Raw genomic sequence first — 20591 nt, forward strand, 5'->3', positions numbered from 1 at the left:
AGAAATCTTTGATTAGTATCAAATGATTTCTTTTTCAATTTATTAAGTCTACTGTGCTGTGTTTAATTGTTAATTTAAAGGACTCTGTACCTGAATTTATAAGTCAGTAAATTAATAGAAAAATTATTTTTAATATTTTTCGAAGTATTACACTTGAAAAGTGAAACCACGTGCATATATATGACTGTACAAGTAAAGAGGCATGAAAATATGTTTTAATTTTCGTAAAAAATAACACTATAAAATCCTGAGCAATTTAAAATTATAGTTTTCTTTACATTACTAAATATAAGTTCAGCGTTTGAATTCCAAGTAAAAGTGTCTCCTCTTAACAGTGCATTGCCAACTTTCACAACTAGCATGATCTTGGCAATATAATTTTTTTATTAAAAGATTTTTTTTGTATCTGCCAGATTTTCTCCAGAATATATCCATCGTTTGGTAATGAGAATATTGAAATACATTCGTACTTATTACTGAAGCAAATCGTCTACTTGTTTTCGTACCAGTCTGACATTTAAAATATTTTATTTATAAAGCGTAGTCCATTCTCGACAATCTTTTTTCACTTCGTCCGTCGTTGACTTCGCTGCGCGCCTTACCGAATGGAAAATGGAGTAATTACTCTGCGTGAAAGAAATTTTATGAAAAACCAGGACCAAATTATAGTAAAAATTTATTTTTTTTACAATACATTCAGTGAGTATAACCATATAATTAAGCGATATAATAAAAGAAGCTTCATTTTGTAGGCAACTGGTGTATTATAAAATAAGCAAATATTTGATCGTTTACAATTATTAAATGCCGTTCATTATATTTTGTAACCACAGCAATTTTAACGGCTTTTAAATGACATTCTTTATTTATTCTGCGTTTATAAGCGAACAAGTTATTTGTCACACCGAGAAATTTTACTATAACAAGGTAAGTTTTAATTAAATATTTTGTAAACCCACGTTTCCCCCCTCCCCAACCCCCCCAGACAAACATAAAACTATTTTTTCTGTACTTTTTGAAAAGATTGCTTTGGAAACTAGTTGCCAAGAAATAGTTGGTTATTTTTACATAAATGAAATACGTTTTTTAAGATAATACTGAGTACTTCTTACGAAAATTGGTCAATAAGTTTTTACTTTAATGGACGTTTCATTCAACATTAGTTTTTATTTTACAATGGGAAATATAATTGAATATTCAAATATTTTATTTTATTGTATCATGCTTATCATGAGCGTGGTGAATACTGGAAATAAGTTCCGGGAACGGTTTACAAATAACTAACTATTGGAGCTACTGGGACAAAGCACAAGCATAAATGTCCGGGTTAAGAATCTAAACCAAGTATTAATGCGAAAATTACTTTTTAGCGATACAGTTGTTTTCATATAAATGTAAAAAAATTACAAATATCTGTAAATTTACAGGAACATTTCTGTTCCAATTACAAAAAAAAATAATTACTGTGTATAGTCTCTAATTAAATATTTCGGTAAAACCATGGTTTTTTTTTCCCCCTCCAGACATGGAGTGTGGTAAGTTGCGGAGCTGGAAAGGGAGAGAGAGAGGGCCATCACTGCCGTGGTTGAAGCAGCAGCGGTTTTGGCGCGTATGAATTATTCAACACTCAGGGGACGGCATACAGAGCGCTAAGGACCGCCACGATTGCAAGACCGACCGCGAAACGCCGTCCGTGAACGCGGGCGAGCGTTGTCTTCTTCCCGCGTGTTTGGCCCGAGGCGAAAAGCGGCCTCCCCATTGGCCCGACGACACAACCCCCCTCCCCGACCCGTCACACACCTCCCGCCTCCGCACCGGCCCCGGGGCTGAGTGCCCCTGGAGCGGCGGGCGACCGCACGCACAGCGCTGCTTCTCGGGTGGCCTACCCTCGCCCGGATGCAGGCGCCGCGCGGCTGCTCGAATGCAAATGCCCCCGGCCACGTTGTTAGGCGCGCAGCTCTCGGCGCGGCCGGAGCTCGGAACACAGTCCCGCGCGTTGTGAGGACAGGGTTTACCTTCGCTTGCGTTTTCGACCCCCTCGCCCTCCTCCTCCTCCTCCTCCTCCTCCTCCTCCTCCTCCTGCCGCCTGCCGCAAACCTCCCCCATTCACGGGGAGGGCGGCGACACCAGAGATTCCTCCCGTCCGGTCCCCAGTGTCAGCGCGAACTAACCTGGTGCAGCTTGTCGACATGGCTCGCGGTGTGGTGCATGGTAAGGGTCAACGACAGCCCGCCATTTTGGACTTCGGTAGCTACTGACTTTGTCAGTACTGATTCGTCAATCAATTAAAATATAAAAAAAAATTATTTAAATAAAAATTTCTCTAGTTTTGGTTTGAAAATTTGAAGATCAGATTTCCTGACAGCAGTCCTTACATCGACCTTGAACTCGTTCACGATTTAAATATATATAAATTCTTTAAATATATTTACATAATTATTTCACTTTAAAACGCATTCTCGCCAGCAGAAACTTCCGATTACTTGGTTCGAAGTCGGATAGTGCTAAAAAAAAATATTAATTCAAATTTCGAGGATAAGAGGAAGTTTTATGGATATAACATATTCTCCTATTACAAGAAAAGAGAAACATCACTACACTAGGGTTTTATGTTTTTATATGTTTCGTCGAAATGCATTTTAAACATTATTTGGAATTGTCCTACGATGAGACTTCCTCACTTTTCTACAAAGCACGCGTCTTCCTCGGAGACAAGGCAGGTTTCTAGCAAAACATTTAACACCCGAGATAAATACAAAACCAGAAAATCTCGAAAGACTGTCTGTCCTTCATATTAGAGCATTCGAAATACAAACCAACTTACTACCAGCTCAGTTTAATCCAACATGAGGCAACTCAATTGCTTTTACATTTCCTTAGACGCTACCCAGGAAGTCTTGTTTCAATATGTATGTGATAAAATATAATTAAAATATATTCTCTCAAATATTTTTTTTTGCTCTATAAGAAAAAAATTTATTATGAAAATATCTTACTTCAAACATTTAGCAACGCTGTTGTTTTTACTTAAATGTTGATATTAAAGATATATTTCATAATTAGAGGTACTAGCATTCTTCTTTCGAGTCGAAAGAAAAGATAATTATGACTAATGACTGGTAAGACAATATTAAGCGTAACATACCAGTGACGCAAAATACAGTGAAAATGATATTAGTCACTCAGGTCCTGAGATTACTTATTTTGATTACTAATTTTAATTAAAATTTGATTAAGTTGCATGTGTTTATTCGTCGTTGATAACGAGATTGTATTTATAATGGAGATAAATAAATACAGACGTTCATATTCAGAGCAGGTTTTAAAACCCCGTTAAAATTTCAGGTCCTACCCCAATAGGTACACACAGCTAACCGCGTTTAATGGCATTCAGGTTAAAATCCCGGAGATACAGGTTACACGACTCTCGGTCACAATGCGGGTTCGGTTTTAGGTGAACATTCCTGAAACGTTTTATTTTTTGGCACTTTTATGGCTTCGGTACTGTTTGCCTAGTCTTATCAACTGCCATTTTTTTGCCCATCCAAGTCTTTGCCTATTTCTGCACAGTGTCCTTACAACGTACCTGTCTTCTCCTACTGACCGATAAACAAACGAATATTAAAATTAATAAGTGGTCTTAAAACTTATTTAAGTTTAGATGCAATCAATAAAAGAGACCTAGGAGTACAACTTCAGATGTTATATGTATATTCAGACATGGTTGCCAATACTTTTCAGAAACTAAAGTTCTATTGTACAGTGAATTCTTGTAAATAATTTTATTGAAATCAGGTTGTTAAGTTGTGTTAATATAAGCTGGACAAACACAGACTAAGTGGCTTTTTGTCGTTGAATGTGTCAAAGAAGAAAAACTTTTAGAACGTAGCGCCATTTATGCCACTTCAAAGTACTTCGGAAGTAAATAAATATAGCATATTACTGCCTACACACGAACATAATTGCAATTCATCACTTCTTTTGTCATCAAATATTTACTAATGTACAAGGGCGGTAGAAATTCACACCACTTTTCCTAATGATTATCTATCACCTATGTGATATTTTACAGATCGCAAATAACTTTAAGTAAACATCTGGTGACCAATCTTCCAACCAAACGTCGAACACAAAAAAAAATTATCTACTGTGATGAATTTACAGGAAGAGTCATTAAATTAGAGTAACGATAGTAAAATTTAATAAACCGAGCTAGTTATCGGTCGCTGTGGAATGATTTCGAGAGACCACGTATTCAAAGATTATCGAAGTGGTATTTGAAACGGAGCCATCGAGAATGGTTAGCCTATCCATTCCTTCAGCACTTGTATTTCCCAAATAATATATTGTTATTTTAAGTATTCTGATAACGGGAGCTTCAACTTTAAGGGAGAGAGAAAAAAAAAATATTTAATTTAAGCTGGTCGAAAGCACGGGGGAAGAGGGTGCCACAATGCCTCCGGGGTCCTGGGAACGTTTCCAATAACGGCGCTGTATGAAAGGCGGGCCAGCCACTTTCGTCCCAGAGAGCGTTGATAAACATTTAATATAACACCCCGAGGGCGCTTTAAAAAAAAAAACATTTGAACCGAGGTCTTGAAGGAAGAGGGGTGGGTACAGGGTCGGACGTCCCGAGAGCCGTCGAGGAGAGAGAAAGAGAGAGAGAAAGAGAGAGAAAAAGAGAGAGTCGGGTAGCGTCAGCTTGCCCCGACAGCAAATAATGGAAAATTCGCAGAGCAAAGACGCCGGTTGCCTTAACCCACTCTACCTTCCAACTGGCGCTACTGCTCGCTACAGTCCTCCTGTTCCACGCGCGAAACTTCCTCCTTGCAACTTTTATTTTTTTATTTTTTTTTCTTCCTCGTCCGTTGGACGGAGAGCAGCTGGCTGACTGACGAAGCTAGACAGATGACTGACGAAGCTATACAGATGACTGACGAAGCTAGATAGATGACCGAAGAAGCTAGATAGATGACCGACGAAGCTAGATAGACGACCGACGAAGCTAGATAGACGACCGACGAAGCTAGATAGATGACTGACGAAGCTAGATTGATGACCGACGAAGCTAGATAGATGACTGACGAAGCTAGATAGATGACTGACGAAGCTAGATAGATGACTGACGAAGCTAGATAGATGACTGACGAAGCTAGATGACTGAAAAAGGTAGATGTGTGACGAAGAAAAATAACTACCCACGGCAGACGTGCTGCACGGGAGTTTATTTTACGCGGCGCTACAACTATTCATCAAGAAGCCCGTCCAGTGTTGGTGAGGCAGGATAGGTGCGACGCTCGCTGGAGCTTATAGTGCAGTGTCGCCAAGGATACACCATTCTGAATTAACCTAATGTAAGTACCGTTTGTCGTAAAAACTTTTCATTTTACTGATGTCATTCACAAATTATTAGAAATTTGATTTTTCTCAAAACTAGAGAAAACGTGTTTTTCGGCGTATTCGCGCTCTCAATGCAGGCTAACAATGGAATGTAAATTATCTTTAAAGTTTCTCAAAATCGTTTTTAAAATAATCTTAACGAATCGATAAGAACTTTTAATAACGATCAACTGTATTCTATTGTGAATTTATAAAATAAACATAAATCCCGATTTCTAAGAAGTAAAATAATTAAGGATATCTTTAAAAAAAATCGATTTCCGCACATAATGTTTATGCTAGACGTCTCGTTAACAAAAATGCCATCAAACACACGTACAATAAACAAGAGGTAGGGAAGTAAAGGAATAAATAGGATATATAGTGCATTGTAAAACAAATTTTGGGTAGGCTGTATTTTGGACTACAGTCACCAGGGGTGTGTTTCATGAATTTACATCGAGCTGAACTGGAATGTTGTGAATTAATTATATAAAATAATTTAATAAAATTTTTGTAGCTTTATTTTTTTGACGTAATTTCGATTAATGTCGTACTTGACGGTCGTGCGGCCACGCCAGAAAAATTGCGACACCAAACCGCGACGAACTCAGCCGATCATTCACAACCACTGCCTCAAATGGGAAGCCTAAGATGTACAAGTTCTGTCCCTGCCCGAACACGCCCGAATATTCAACTTCGGCCAACCTCGGGTTTATTTATATATATTTATATTTCTCTGTTTATTTTAATGTAGCTATACTAACCTAACTAACCGTCCATAGTGTTTTAAAGTGTTTTAATGTAGCTAACCTAACCGACCACTTTTAATATTTGAATTCATTTCTCCTGCGCAAAAATAAAACAAATCCCGAGGTTGGCCGAAGGTGAATATTCGGGCGTGTTCGGGCAGGGACAGAAATTGATGTACATCTTCAGCTTCTCGCCTCAACTGACTCAATATCAACATCCATGTCCATTACCAAACAAGTTTCTGCATTCCCTGTCACTTCTCGCGAGGCAGAAGACCGAGGCTCGCTCGAGCGCAAATTTCGACGGAGCTCGTTTTGACCCACTGGGTCATTTCTCTCCGCCACTCTTTGTCTCGTTTGATACCTACAACACTTCTCTGCATTTTTGACGTGACAACGTCTAATAAATCGATGAACGCCGGCTGCACGCACGAAACAGGATTACTCATTGTCCCGTTACGCTTTGTCCCGTTACGCTCATTGTACGCTTGCGCCGCATCTATCTCTCTTCCACTCGATTGGAACAACCATCGATTTGACTTTTTCGAGGCACATTAAACTTGAAACACTCCCATTCGTTTCCTACTTTTCCTATCATCGTCCTATCCTTAGAATAACACAGATTGGAAAAAGTTAAATAGCAAACATGTATAAAAGTTATAGTTAAAATAATCTCTTCGTTAAAGTAGTAAACATATTTGAATTAATGAGTGCAAATAAAAGTAAATTTATCAATTAAATTGTAGATTTCATTTCACTCCTTCTTTGTATCCATACAAAATAGTGATAATTCAATAAAAATGATTCAATTTTATTTATAAAAGTATGCAATCATTTCATCAATGTTTTGTTATGACGTTGTCACGTTAAACTATCGTCCGTAAACCGACTTTACAGACAACCAATTTTTTAATCGATTCTCCTCGGGAAATTTCACTTGTTTTCGTTCTTTCCCCAACATAACCTGTTTTCGCTCAGGCATTTTGCGATTTATGGATCCAAAACTAAAGTTGATAACTTTATAGTTATTAAACTCAACTATAACCAAATCAGTACTCTTTCATGAACAAATTAAAGTTCAAATAAAGCAAATTGGTCTCTTACTTTCGACGTCACAGCTCTCCCTGACTTAAGTTCTACGCTACACACCAACGCTCATTACGTCATCACTGCAAGTGTTAACCGGGTGAGCCATACGTAACAGCCGCGAGAAAATTCTGCTCTGCTGAGATACACTTACTTCAACTCTGTAGCTTTCATAGTTTATGAGTTTTAAGCGGTGTCGAATCCTCAGCCAAAGTGACACCCAATCCGAGATCAAAGACATTCATTCATATTCCTGTCAGAAATTCGCGTCATAATATTAAACCATCGAAGCATATTTCTGGAATAATGTCAAGAAAACCATTGGAACACCAAAACCCGAAAGACTGAGAAGGTATTAAAAAATAGGACGTACACTGCAAAAATTATTGGAAATAACTTTAAATTGATGCAATGTTGTTCATACAAAGTAAGTTAAAGTGATTTGTTAAGGGTTCTTAAAAAAAGTTTCCCTTTTCTACTTACTTGGCCAGTTTTTATCCCGTTAACGAACTTGAAAGTTCTAAATCTTTATTTTTTATGTATCAGTCAGGTAATAATTTGTTTGAATCATGACAGTTATCGTGACCATGTTTATACTTGTACTAAGGTGGTAAAGAACGCCATATCCATTATTTCATAAAATATAGTTCGGCACCATATAAATATAAAATTTTTGCGTTCTATTTATTGTTATAGATCAATTATACCATTATTTTCAAATAACAGTTTTTATTTATAAATGCCTACGCCATTTATTCCAAAAAATTAAACTAAACAAAAATTAAAATAAAATATTTTGGTGTCATAAAGATTTAAAGAATATTGTGTCAACATTTATAAAGAATTCATTTTACTAGTGAAGAAAACTGAAAATAAATTATCTAGGCTAAATCTAAATCTTTTACTCCTTAAAACTTACAATTTCGTGACATGGTGACATGAATATGCGTTTTAGTTGAAGATGGTTTTGGGGCCTAGGGACCATGAAACAATAAAAAACCGGATGAAAAAAAAAAAGGTCTTTTCTGCGACTACCTGTAGTCTTTCTTTAAAATCTACCTAAAACCTTTTTCTTGGCGATACAAATCTGTTTGAATAAATTAGCTTACACGTTTATTATAATTGGTGGGTTTTTGGGCGATCTTCCTCCACGGAATTGTAATCACTAGCGAAACCATCCGTGTAACGCCAATATCGTGATCGTGCCACAGACACCGCTCCGCTTTTCCGACAGGATCTGACAGTTGTGAAAGGGGGGGGGGGGAATGGCTCACGCCCCATTTGCTAACCGCTGACGGGCATTGCACGCGGCGCAACGACCGAATTCACCGATGATTCACACATCTCGTCAGAGAGACGGGTCGCACCACAGGTTATTAGGCTCATAGAACATGGTGGGACATATATAAGTGCGATTCTTTATGGTGGAAACTGAAACAATTTTTTGCGCGACATGTGACGCTGTCAGGTGAACCTCCCGTAACTACTAGCGAAAAAACCTCTTGACGGGAGATTCATATCCAAAGTGTTAAGGTTATAGTATTAATTTAAATACTTGACGACTAATTTCTTAGTAACAGATGTTCAAACTGTGCGAGAAACACATAATGCTGTTTTGTGATAACAACAAAATGTTCTGTCTAAATTAGTAGGAGATGAAAAATTTCTGGTACGCCGCATCACAAAATATTTGGCTACCAAAATAAAGTCATTTAATTTCGACTGGTTTGTTTGCGTGAGAAAAGCTTATGCATTTCTTCTCACAACCAATATAGTTATGTTGGTAATATTTTATGAAAGCTACTATCTAGCGGATGGGCCCGAAAATACTTCAAAAAACTAGGTCTCGGACTCGGCAATTAAGAGTTCCTTCCCCATGATTAGGCTGATGTAGCGAGTCAGGAACATCCACGCCGAACAGTGCTTCGAAGTTCCGGAGTCAGTTTGGCGGTTTCTGCCGGGCGATGAACTTGTGCAGCCGACCTTACAACTTGGTCCAGGTGTGTTCCCTCGCTCATGCAGCAGTCCGTGATGATAAATAAATTTTTGACGTGACAACGTCTAATAAATCGATGAAAGCCGGCTACACGCACGAAAAAGGGTCACGTTACGCACATTGTCTCGTTACGCTGTGTCCCGTTAATCTCATTGTACGCTTGCGCCGCATCTATTTCTCTTACACTCGATTGGAACAACCATCGATTTGACTTTTTCCAGGCACATTAAACTTGAAACACTCCCATTCGTTTCCTACTTTTCCTATCATCGTCCTATCCTTAACAGAATAACACAGATTGGAAGAAGTTAAATATCAAAAATGTTTAAAAGTTATAGTTAAAATAATCTGTTCGTTAAAGTAATAAACATATTTGAATTAATGAGTGCAAATACCAGTAAATTTATCCATTAAATTGTAGATTTAATTTCATTCCTTCCTTGTATCCATACAAAATAGTGGTAATTCAATAAAAAATGATTCAATTTTATTCATAAAAGTATGCAATCATTTCATCAATGTTTTTGTTATGACGTTGTAACGTTTAACTATCGTCCGTAAACTTACTTTACTGACAACTATTTTTTTTCCTAAATTCATGAGAAACTAGTGTCGGTAAAATGACTGGCAGTCAAATTAAACTCTTCCACATGACTCTCGATCTAGTGCATGTGTGTCAACTATATATTGCCAGAACTAAGACATATCCCCAGCGAGATAAGGTTTTTTTTTCAAAGGAGTGTCTGTCAAAGAAATTTCGGTTGAATGACAATCGACTAATGGGTCTGTCGGCCTTCTGCCTATCGGGTAACTGCATTTCGAAAGAGTTAAAATATTTTCCCATTTTTTTTTTTTTGGGTTATTGGTAAAAGGATTGTCGGTCAAACAACTTTGCTGCTTGGCAAAATGACTTTCGGTCTAATGTCTGTCGCACAAACGACTTTCGGCGAGATTCTCTCGGTATGCTGGTATGCATGATCCGATGTAGTTTCTACGAAGAAAAATTGGGGTAATATGTGTTGGGTCTAAGACGCAGGCTTTTGACGTGAAAAAATTGTGTAAATGAGAAGTTCAAAATTAGGCTGGGCAACGACCGCCATCTTAGCTTTCTTCCTCTCTCTGCAGAATTGTGTCCGTTTGGCACCGGTGAGTGGCACCTCTTTGGAATAGTCACAATTTTTTCTTTCTTCTGATCGCAGTTTATTACAATTCCGATTTTATAAATTGCCATAGGCTTTGACTTCAGAAATTTTTTCACGCTATTCTTCGTAATGTATAAAACTTTCAACGTGGTTTTAATAGTTCGCTATTTCCTGCAAAAAATAAACTTCATTTGATTAAAATCGGTTAACGCGCTTGTCCAGCATCTGCTCTAAAAGTAGATCAATAACCTGGAATTGAACGTTGGATAAACTTGTTTATAAACACTTGTTTACAATAGTGCATGCGTAAACACTTATAATGATTATGATGTCGGAGAAGCCTAAGATGTACATCAAGCTCTGTCCCTGCCCGGACACGCCCGAATATTCTCCTTCGGCCAACCTCGGGATTTGTTTTATTTTTGCGCAGGAGAAATGAATTCAAATATTAAAAGTGGTCGGTTAGGTTAGCTACAGTAATACACTATGGACGGTTAGTTAGGTTAATATAGCTACATTAAAATAAACAGAGAAATATAAAGATATATATAAATAAACCCGAGGTTGGCCTAAGGTGAATATTCGGGCGTGTTCGGGCAGGGACAGAGCTTGATGTACATCTTAGGCCTCCCATAATATCGCGGGGCAAATTTAATCCAGGGTTTTTGAGATACAAATTTTAGGATTTCACTGATGGGACTGGGCTGGATGCTCTGTCCACTCGCCGCGCGGGTAGCGTGTCCGGGAAATTGGGGCTCGGGATGGGTGCAGTGCGCGGCTGGCTTGCAGATTGCACAGATTCTTTTGTAGTTTGTTGGTTCGGCCAACAAAACGACTGGCCGCAGTCACTGCAGCGCGCTGGTGCAAGAGGCCGCGCGGTGTGGCCACACATCCGGGTGGAAGGGGGTGGCCTGCTCAGCTGTCCTGGTCAGTTAGTTGTTTGTGAATTTGGTTTCAACATCCCATGGATTGTTCTGGCAGGCTGTTCGCGGAGATCAAATTGGGAGTTAAGAGGGAGGTCGGGGCCCACTCCATGGGGAGTGTCTGCCCCTCGGAGAAAACGAATTGCTGGAAGATTCAGTTCAGGCTCAATCGGAAGGATGCTGGATTGATTAGTTCTAGATTTGTAACGTAAATTTTCGTTCGTGTTACAAGGGCAGGAACGACCCAACAGGTCAGTTTTAAAGTATTGGATCGTGAAACGTTCGGCGTATATCAAAACATAAGTACATTTCTGACGTATCTTAGTTATAATTATAAGTCATGGGTTTTATACGTGCTTAAAATAATGCGTTTGGAGGGAATAGGGTACAGTTATGTGAAGCTCTCTCTCTTTCTCTCTCTCAGGAATGATTTTAAATGTTAGAATACTGACAATATAAGTAAGTTGGTATCGAGTTAGTGTTAAGTTATTTTTAAGTATCTACATTAATTCATCCCTTGCCGTACATCACGTACGGGATGCAGGACCTAGTTTTGATTCTAAAATCAAAAGTTTTTTTTTAAGGTAAACTATATTATTAATAAAGCCTAGCGAGTGTCCGCTGAGCTACAGTTTTCACCCAATAAAGTTTAAAGTCAATACTTTATAGATTCCAACTGATTTATTGTTATTTAATTATCTTTATTAATTATTTTCAATACCATGACAGTCCATACACACACATGTATATGTGCGCAACCCGACTACACGAAACCCGTTTATATTTCATAACATCTGAACATCTATCCTATTTTCGTAACACTTTGCATCTCCAACTGGCATATCTGTTTTACGAGTTTTATTCACATCTAAACTTCATGGGTAACTACTACGAGTACTTGGGTTGGTTTGAGTTGCTTTTAAGATCCGAAAATTTGCCGATGATTTTTTTTTCTACATTGTCGAGGCGCCAGCTACTGAAGAGCGGCGCAGGGGAGAAAATGACGCGACAGAAATATGGACCCGGGGCCAGGGGACAGGGTATATAATGTGGAGATCCCTCCTCCCCCTCATTTCGAGCCCCTCGCTCCGGCCCCTCTGGCTCTGACGTCACTGGAGAGGGTCCTCCGCGGCCAGTGATCTACGACGTCGGATCGACTTCCGGGCGCGCATTCCCTGGCCTCACGACAAATACCGGCCACCTGTTGGAGTTGATTCACGTCGCGGCTGGAGACTTCACTTCCCGCAGGGGAATTTCACTTTCATTTTTTCGTTATCACCAGATTCACATTAATTTTCTGTGCTTGTTAAGAGGCCCGCCTAGTCAGGGGGTGTATTTGGACGGTCTTCGGGTAAAAGATAACAAGTCAAGAATTCACTTTTTTGCAGGAGAAACAAAAAAAAACTCTTAGATAAAAATTGAATTTAATACTTAAATTTTTTCTTGCATTATTCTTTTATTTACAAACATATTTGCCAATGATTAAAAATGCATTACATATTCTAAGTTTACTTAAGAGTTTAAGTGACTTGTTGACTAAAAATTACCAAAATGTGACTTGTTACCTTTTACCCGGAGACCGTCCATTTGTGTTAGTGATGCCGGATGATAAGCGCGACGCTCGCTGGTGCTTCTAGCGCGGTAAAGCCTCTCTGAACTGTCGCGCAGTTTTCTCGTCGTCCATGAGACAACTGTGAAATTTGAGCGGTGACCGTAACATTATACGGCGGAGAAATTAAAGAGAAATGTGTAATGCAAGTCCCTTTAGTTCTTTCAATAATCTATACCGGTTGTTTTACGCCTAAAAATTACTCTACAAATACTCCTTTTTAGCCATTTTAACTCTTATAGAAATACAGATTCAAAACTTAATCCGAAATAAAAACGTACTTTTTCGGCCCTCAGCGAATTCTTAAATGCTTTTCATAAACAAGACCCCACTCGGATATCTTCAGTAGTTTTCAAATCGCGTTGTTTTTCCCTGAAATTGTTGAACGATTTTAAATACGTCTCAAAATTAAAATGCTTTATAACTACTGCTACTGGCAGTGGCCTTTTCATTTCTCGAGTTTCCTGGACTGCCTCGTGTGTTTTAACAGTTAGTGACGATTTCTGGTCTCAGGGGACGAGTAGTCCCCAACATAATGCGCACTGTCGATTGCATTGTTAATATAAGTTTCCAGGTTGGTTATTGTTCCTTTTTATCCATATGTACATTTGTAAGGACGAAAACAATCATACTTGCATTTAAAGGTTTTGTCGGAATGTTTTTTTCTGATTGAATTTGTAAATATTAGTTAATAGGTTGGTAGTATTTGACTTAAACTGTTTTCTTGGTTTATTTCTGATAATAAGTAGGTGATGACTTTGATCAGTACTTACCTACGCTAAAAACGTAACATCGTGTGGTCTCAGTTCGGGGCGAACTACTAGAAATCATCAAACTAGCGTGCTATCCAAACCCAAATAGAGCACAGCACGGATTGCACGTTCGCTATCACGTCAAAATGAGTTGAATTTAAATTTCGCTGACCGGTAATCCTAGGTCACAAAACAGGGATGCCCTACAAGAAACGGGTGTTGTAAAAAAAACTAGAAAAATCGCAGTCTCCCCTTGAAAAAAAACTTTAAAAACTACACAAAACTTTACCTGAAACCTATTGACCCTCAATATAAATCTAGGGAATCATTTCTCATCGAGTGTTCCATTTGGGATTCCAGAATTCATTCTTCCGCATCAGAAAAAAATTCCTGGCGGGAGATAGGAGGAAAGGCCAGTATCCCATCGCCAATGAAACAAAACAAAAAAAAACTAATATTCCGGTGACATCTCTAACATCAAACAAATTCACGGTTGTACGGCTTCCTTTTAGCAGGAGCGATAAAAAAAAAAAGCAGTTGTATACGATTTTTTTTGGAGGGGGGGTTTGTAACGTATATTTTTGCGATATATAATGAAGCATGCCGTAAAATCAGAAACTAAAACTAGAACGTGCCAACACTCTCTGCTCGTAACCCTTTTACTGCTTGCGTTATGCGCCTGTTTATAGGGAGAGGTTCCATGGTGGAGGAGGGCACAAAAAAAAAACCAGGTGCTTGATATTGGTATCTTCAACAGAGAATTTTTTTAGCCCCCCCCCCCTGAATTAATATTGCAGTGGAGTTTTCACGCGCGGTTGGAGTTTCGATTTGAAAGAGTCGAACCCTCCGACCGAGACCGCCCCCCCCCCCCCCCCAAATTCAGGCATATCACCTCTCCCCCTTCCCCTCAGCATCCCAAACCCCCAATCCGCGCTCCTGTGCGGTGCTGACTGGTTTTGAAATGACGCACTTTTACGAACAGCTCGTCCGTGCATCAGCGACCAAGTGGAGCGTGTTATGGATTTCCAATAAATTCCATATACAGTTTCGGGGGGGGGGGGGTGTCGATTCTTTTGGGGAGAGAGGGGGAGTTGGGGGGTATTACTCCCCTCCCCTTCATCAACCCTCCTTTCTCCCGCCTCGCTCTCGTTGCGGCGTCTCGGGGGATGTTTATACGCGTAGTTCATTTCCCCGGCAGGATGCCGTCGTCTCTTCGGCGAGGCAAAGTGGAGACGAAACAGAAAAATAAATAAATAAATAAAAAAAAACCGGCAGATTTCCTCCACGATTCTTCATAAAAAAAACCTCCTTTAGTTCCCGGCATTCGGCATTTGGTGGGAGTGATTTCGTGAATGGAACTGAAGTCGCATGGAACGTAAATGTGCAACTACGGTGCTGCCGTCTGTGGTGGATGGCCCGAACCAAAGATCACAAAGCCAAAGGTAAACTTATGGTACCAACTCTTTAATGAATTTTTAACATTATGGGTAGTATTTTGATAGTATTCCGTCGAAAATGAGGTGCAAAGCCGGGGTTTGGTATTTTCTTTTGAAGTCTTTTTCGCTTCTATCAGAGGTGTTTCATTATATAGTTTAACCTTACGCTTTGCAAATTGAATGATTCGATAGTCGACGTAGCTGCTCCGAAAACGAATTCTAGCGGCGGGTAAGGAAACTAAGTTTGATTCGCGTCAAGTAGTGTAGTTGAAAACAAAACTTTTCGTATATTTATCACGGTAGGCATTATTCTAAAGAATTCTAAGATAGATTTTGTGTCAGAGGTTCGTATTATCATTGTATTTGTAACAAGAGAACACTCGAATTTTCTCGTTACCGTTAGATATGACACGACTCTGGCGAGTACTGAAATACTCATAATTTTTTTCCCTCGACTTTCTTACCCCAGTGGTGCGTTAACGATCAACCTATACTCCTTCGAGTTTTTTTTTGACGTGACAACGTCTAATAAATCGATGAACGCCGGCTGCACGCACGAAAAATTGTCCCGTTACGCACATTGTTCTGTTACACTTTGTCCCGTTACGCTCATTGAACGCTTGCGCCGCATCTATCTCTCTTCCACTCGATTGGAACAACCATCGATTTGACTTTTTCGAGGCACATTAAACTTGAAACACTCTCATTCGTTTCCTACTTTTCCTATCATCGTCCTATCCTTAACAGAATAACACAGATTGGAAGAAGTTAAATAGCAAACATGTATAAAAGTTATGGTTAAAATTATCTCTTCGTTAAAGTAATAAACATATTTGAATTAATGAGTGCAAATAAAAGTAAATTTATCAATTAAATTGTAGATTTCATTTCACTCCTTCTTTGTATCGATACAAAATAGTGATTATTCGATAAAAATTATTCAATTTTATTCATAAAAGTATGCAATCTTTTCATCAATGTTTTGTTATGACGTTTTCACGTTAAACTATCGTCCGTAAATCGACTTTACAGACAACCATTTTTTTTTTCTTATTCATTTCGTCGAACAGGAGTTTCAAGAAATACCTCTCGATTGATAACCAAACACAAAACACAACTTATCTAAAAATTGGCATTTTTCTGGGACGAAATGAGAATAAATTCTCACCCCACATTAATGTGCTGTTGCAGTCAAGTGAATATATTTATGTAAAACCTTTCATGTAGAAATTCATGGCAAAATTCTTGACTCGCATAATGGTTTTTATTCCTGTCTAGTCATCCTGATATCGATTTCTACGAGATTTCCCGCAATAACCCCACAACTGATAAAATTTTTCATCTAAATTTTACGAAGTACTTAGTTACAAATTATACAGGGAATTCGGAAATTTCCGGTTAATTTTATAATTTTACGGGTGCTAACTTCACAAATTTTGAAAATGAATCAACAATAATATTAATCATATTATATAAATAGTACATTCAAAAACGTGTTGAATCTACAGCGAGAACATTATTTTTTCTTCAACCTCTATGTTTACCTTGATTACAAATAATCACAGAACTCGTAATCCAGCGTAATTTTCACGAAGATTCGATTATCTGAGATTTCGAAGAACTCTTCTACTCTTTCAGGTTTATTATTCGTAGTAAAGACCGGTAAATTTAATGCGATTTCTACCAGTGGCCCATTATGCTGGGATGCTTCCTCGCTACCAACGCGTGGCCGATTTAGTCGCCAATTTGTTTTTTTTTTTTTCCTGTTCTGTGCAGTCGCGTGTTTACTTTCGGGCATTTAGCTTAAAATTAATTTAAAAAATAAAATAGCACTTCGCTTAGGCTCAAAATTTCGACAGGTGGACTCACAATGATACGTCGCCCATCCGTCCGCCAACCACGTGACCTGCGGCCAATCAGATGGCCAGGAAAATCCCACCCATCCGTCCGTCAAAACATTACCAAACCTTCGATAGACGGATGCATTAAATTATAACCTCAAAAAATTGGTTGTCTGTAAAGTCGGTTTACGGACGATAGTTTAACGTGACAACGTCATAACAAAACATTGATGAAATTATTAATCCAGAAGAAAATGAAATATTATATTCGGCCTGAGACTGAGCCGTAATAGGTTTTTGCAACCAAACCATTTAGGCATTAAAAATAGTATATTCTTTGAGAAATAATTTTTTTTTTATTTTTTTATCTTTTGTATGATAAAATATACCTCTGCATACTTTTATGAATAAAATTGAATCATTTTTGTTAATGTATGGATACAAAGAAGGAGTTAAATGAAATCTACAATTTAATTGATAAATTTACTTTTATTTGCATTCATTAATTCAAATATATTTATTACTTTTGTAGTGTCACGCGCGCCGTATTTATTTTTACAAGTACAAAAATTAAAGTATTGCAGCGGCCGGGATTCGATACATCAACCTTTAGATTGGTAGTCAGCGATACTAACCGCACGGCCATGAGCCCATACTGGAAACAATTGTTTCAGATGTTATATATATTTATAAAAATTTTGTTTTGTTTTTTGGAAGTTTTAAAAATGTATGTAGTCCGCCATGTTTATTTTTTATAGTGGTAGGCGGGAAATTAATAACCGTACCGATTGTGCTGAAAATCGGTGGACGAACATTAAATTACATAATATTAATAATTCAAGCGACGAAAGTATGATTTAAAAGTCAAATCGATGGTTGTTCCAATACAGTGGAAGAGAGATGCCACGCATGCGTACAATGAGCATAACAGGACACGTCCGTAGTGGGGCATCCGTAGTGGGACAATGTGCGTTACGGGACACCTTTTTGTGCTTGCAGCCGGCGTTCATCGATTTATTAGACGTTGTCACGTCAAAAAATGTTTCAAGGGTATTATCCTTTTATTTTAGAGGGGATTTTTTTTTAGTTACTTTAATTGAATAGCTGCTTTCGTATTATGTTTTAAACTTGCGTTTGAACAAGTTTAAAGTTAACAAAAAACTGACTGACCGAGACACAAAATGTTACTATTTGGTACGCTAATTCGAAAATATATTTAAATAAATACTACAGCAAAAAATAGTCAGTTAATTATTTATAATAGCTTGGCGTACATTGTCATCAAACTAATAAACATTTAGTAAGAGAAATTTTCTCACAAATTTAAGTCTTCCAGTCAGTTGCAGCATCCAAGTGGAAAAATATTATGACAGACGTGGGTATCATTGTGAATCCTTGGGCATGTTGACGGAAGGATGGATGACGGACGATAGTGATAAATCTTTTAGAATCTACCTTAATTCCGAAATAACTCGCAAACTTATGCATCACACCATAAAAGCTTTTACGGAAAAAATAACTAAATGTGATTTTTTTCTTATTCTTTATGAAACCAATAATAGATATTTAGCTAGTATTTCAACAATTTACTACTTTGGAGTTAAAAAAACATTTAACAGTTTTATTTGACTAAACATATTTTGAGAAAATTTTATTTATATATGCTTCTAGAATTGACTTTTGCATCTTAGATTGGCCGCAACAGTATATATACGAAGGATATTATTAAGAAAAGGTCAGTTTGGTCGTTTAAAAAAAGAAACCCGTGACAAAAAATGTTTGATGACAATTTTAGTTTACTACATATCTACTTCACATTTTCTCATAATCGTAATTCAGTTACAAGCACTTTTCGTAACGCTGCACCATTTTTGTTTAATCTTCTTCCGAGAAGTTCGCCACCTGGTAATGAAACGGACGCCTTAGATATAGGCATCATGGACTTCCAGTACGCAATGCGTGTAGCCTTCGTATAGGCGTTTAGTAAATATCTCCGGAAAACATTTAAGCAATCTCCGTACTCAATTCGAAAAATTATACCTAGCATATTTTGGTACATGAAAAAAATGAGTCATTTTGGTTGATTTCGTGAAACGTGGATCAAGAATTATAGCAAACATTACAAAATTACGATTGTAAACTGGTTTGATTCCCTGGCGGCTAACTTCTAAGTAGAGGGATTACAGAAAATGGTGCAGCATTAAGAAAACTGCTTAGAACTGAATAGCAATAATGTGTAAATGTGAAGTTCGTATGTAGTAAATTAAAACTGTCAGTCATTCCTTTTTATTACGAGTTTATTTTTTTAATAACCACCAGGAACTTACTTTAAGAATATCTCTCGTATATGGTGTGAGACCTTTATTACTCATTTATATAAGCAAAAATATCAGATGATAGGACCAGTTGTTTTTATAGAAAGTGGTATGAATAGGTTATGTAACGGGAGACAAATTAAGGTATTCCATTATCGGTTAAAGTTTGGTAATGTTTTAATGGGCGGATGGACATGTACATCTACGAACAAGGGTGACTATTAAAATTTGACACCCACTACATGGACCAGTACCTCTATGAACCAAAGTGTCCAAGTAAGAACAGACACCCTTTTCATGGACTAGTGCCTCTATGAACCAGAGTGTCCAAGTGAAGAACAGACACCCACTCCATGGGCTAGTGCTAATATGAACCAGAGTTACCGAGTGAAGAACAGACACCCACTCCATGGGCTAGTGCCTCTATGAACCAGAGTTACCGAGTGAAACAGACACCCACTACATGGGCTAGTGCCTCTATGAACCAGAGTTACCGAGTGAATAACAGACACCCACTCCATGGGCTAGTGCCTCTATGAACCAGAGTTACCGAGTGAAGAACAGACACCCACTCCATGGGCTAGTGCCTCTAAGAACCAGAGTTACCGAGTGAAGAACAGACACCCACTCCATGGGCTAGTGCCCCTATGAACCAGAGTTACCGAGTGAAGAACAGACACCCACTCCATGGGCTAGTGCCTCTATGAACCAGAGTGTCCAAGTGAAGAACAGACACCCACTCCATGGGCTAGTGCTTCTATGAACCAGAGTTACCGAATGAGAACAGACACCCACTCCATGGGCTAGTGCCTCTATGAACCAGAGTGACCAAGTAAGAACAGACACCCAATCCATGGGCTAGTGCCTCTATGAACCAGAGTGACCAAGTAAGAACAGACACCCAATCCATGGACTAGTGCCTCTATGAACCAGAGTGACCAAGTGAAGAACATACACCCACTCCATGGGCTAGTGCCTCTATGAACCAGAGTGACCAAGTAAGAACAGACACCCAATCCATGGGCTAGTGCCTCTATGAACCAGAGTGACCAAGTAAGAACAGACACCCAATCCATGGACTAGTGCCTCTATGAACCAGAGTGACCAAGTGAAGAACATACACCCACTCCATGGGCTAGTGCCTCTATGAACCAGAGTGACCAAGTAAGAACATACACCCACTCCATGGGCTAGTGCCTCTATGAACCAGAGTGACCAAGTAAGAACAGACACCCACTCCATGAGCTAGTGCCTCTATGAACCAGAGTTACCAAGTAAGAACATACACCCACTCCATGGGCTAGTGCCTCTATGAACCAGAGTGACCAAGTAAGAACAGACACCCAATCCATGGACTAGT

General features: G+C 38.5%; 2 protein-coding genes across 2 annotated transcripts in view; both read right to left on the minus strand.

Moving 5' to 3' along the window:
- LOC134537284 (basic proline-rich protein-like) overlaps positions 1–2106 on the minus strand; it is a 36995-nt gene extending 34889 nt beyond the window's left edge. Inside the window, exon 1 of the mRNA XM_063377558.1 lies at positions 1790–2106. Coding sequence (XP_063233628.1) covers positions 1790–2106 — 317 coding nt within the window. The remainder of the gene's footprint in view (positions 1–1789) is intronic.
- LOC134537283 (chaoptin-like) overlaps positions 1–20591 on the minus strand; it is a 748431-nt gene that overhangs the window by 593617 nt on the left and 134223 nt on the right. The window lies entirely within an intron of this gene.

Source organism: Bacillus rossius, chromosome 12 (assembly GCF_032445375.1).
Source record: "Bacillus rossius redtenbacheri isolate Brsri chromosome 12, Brsri_v3, whole genome shotgun sequence".
Taxonomy (NCBI): Eukaryota; Metazoa; Arthropoda; class Insecta; order Phasmatodea; family Bacillidae; genus Bacillus; species Bacillus rossius.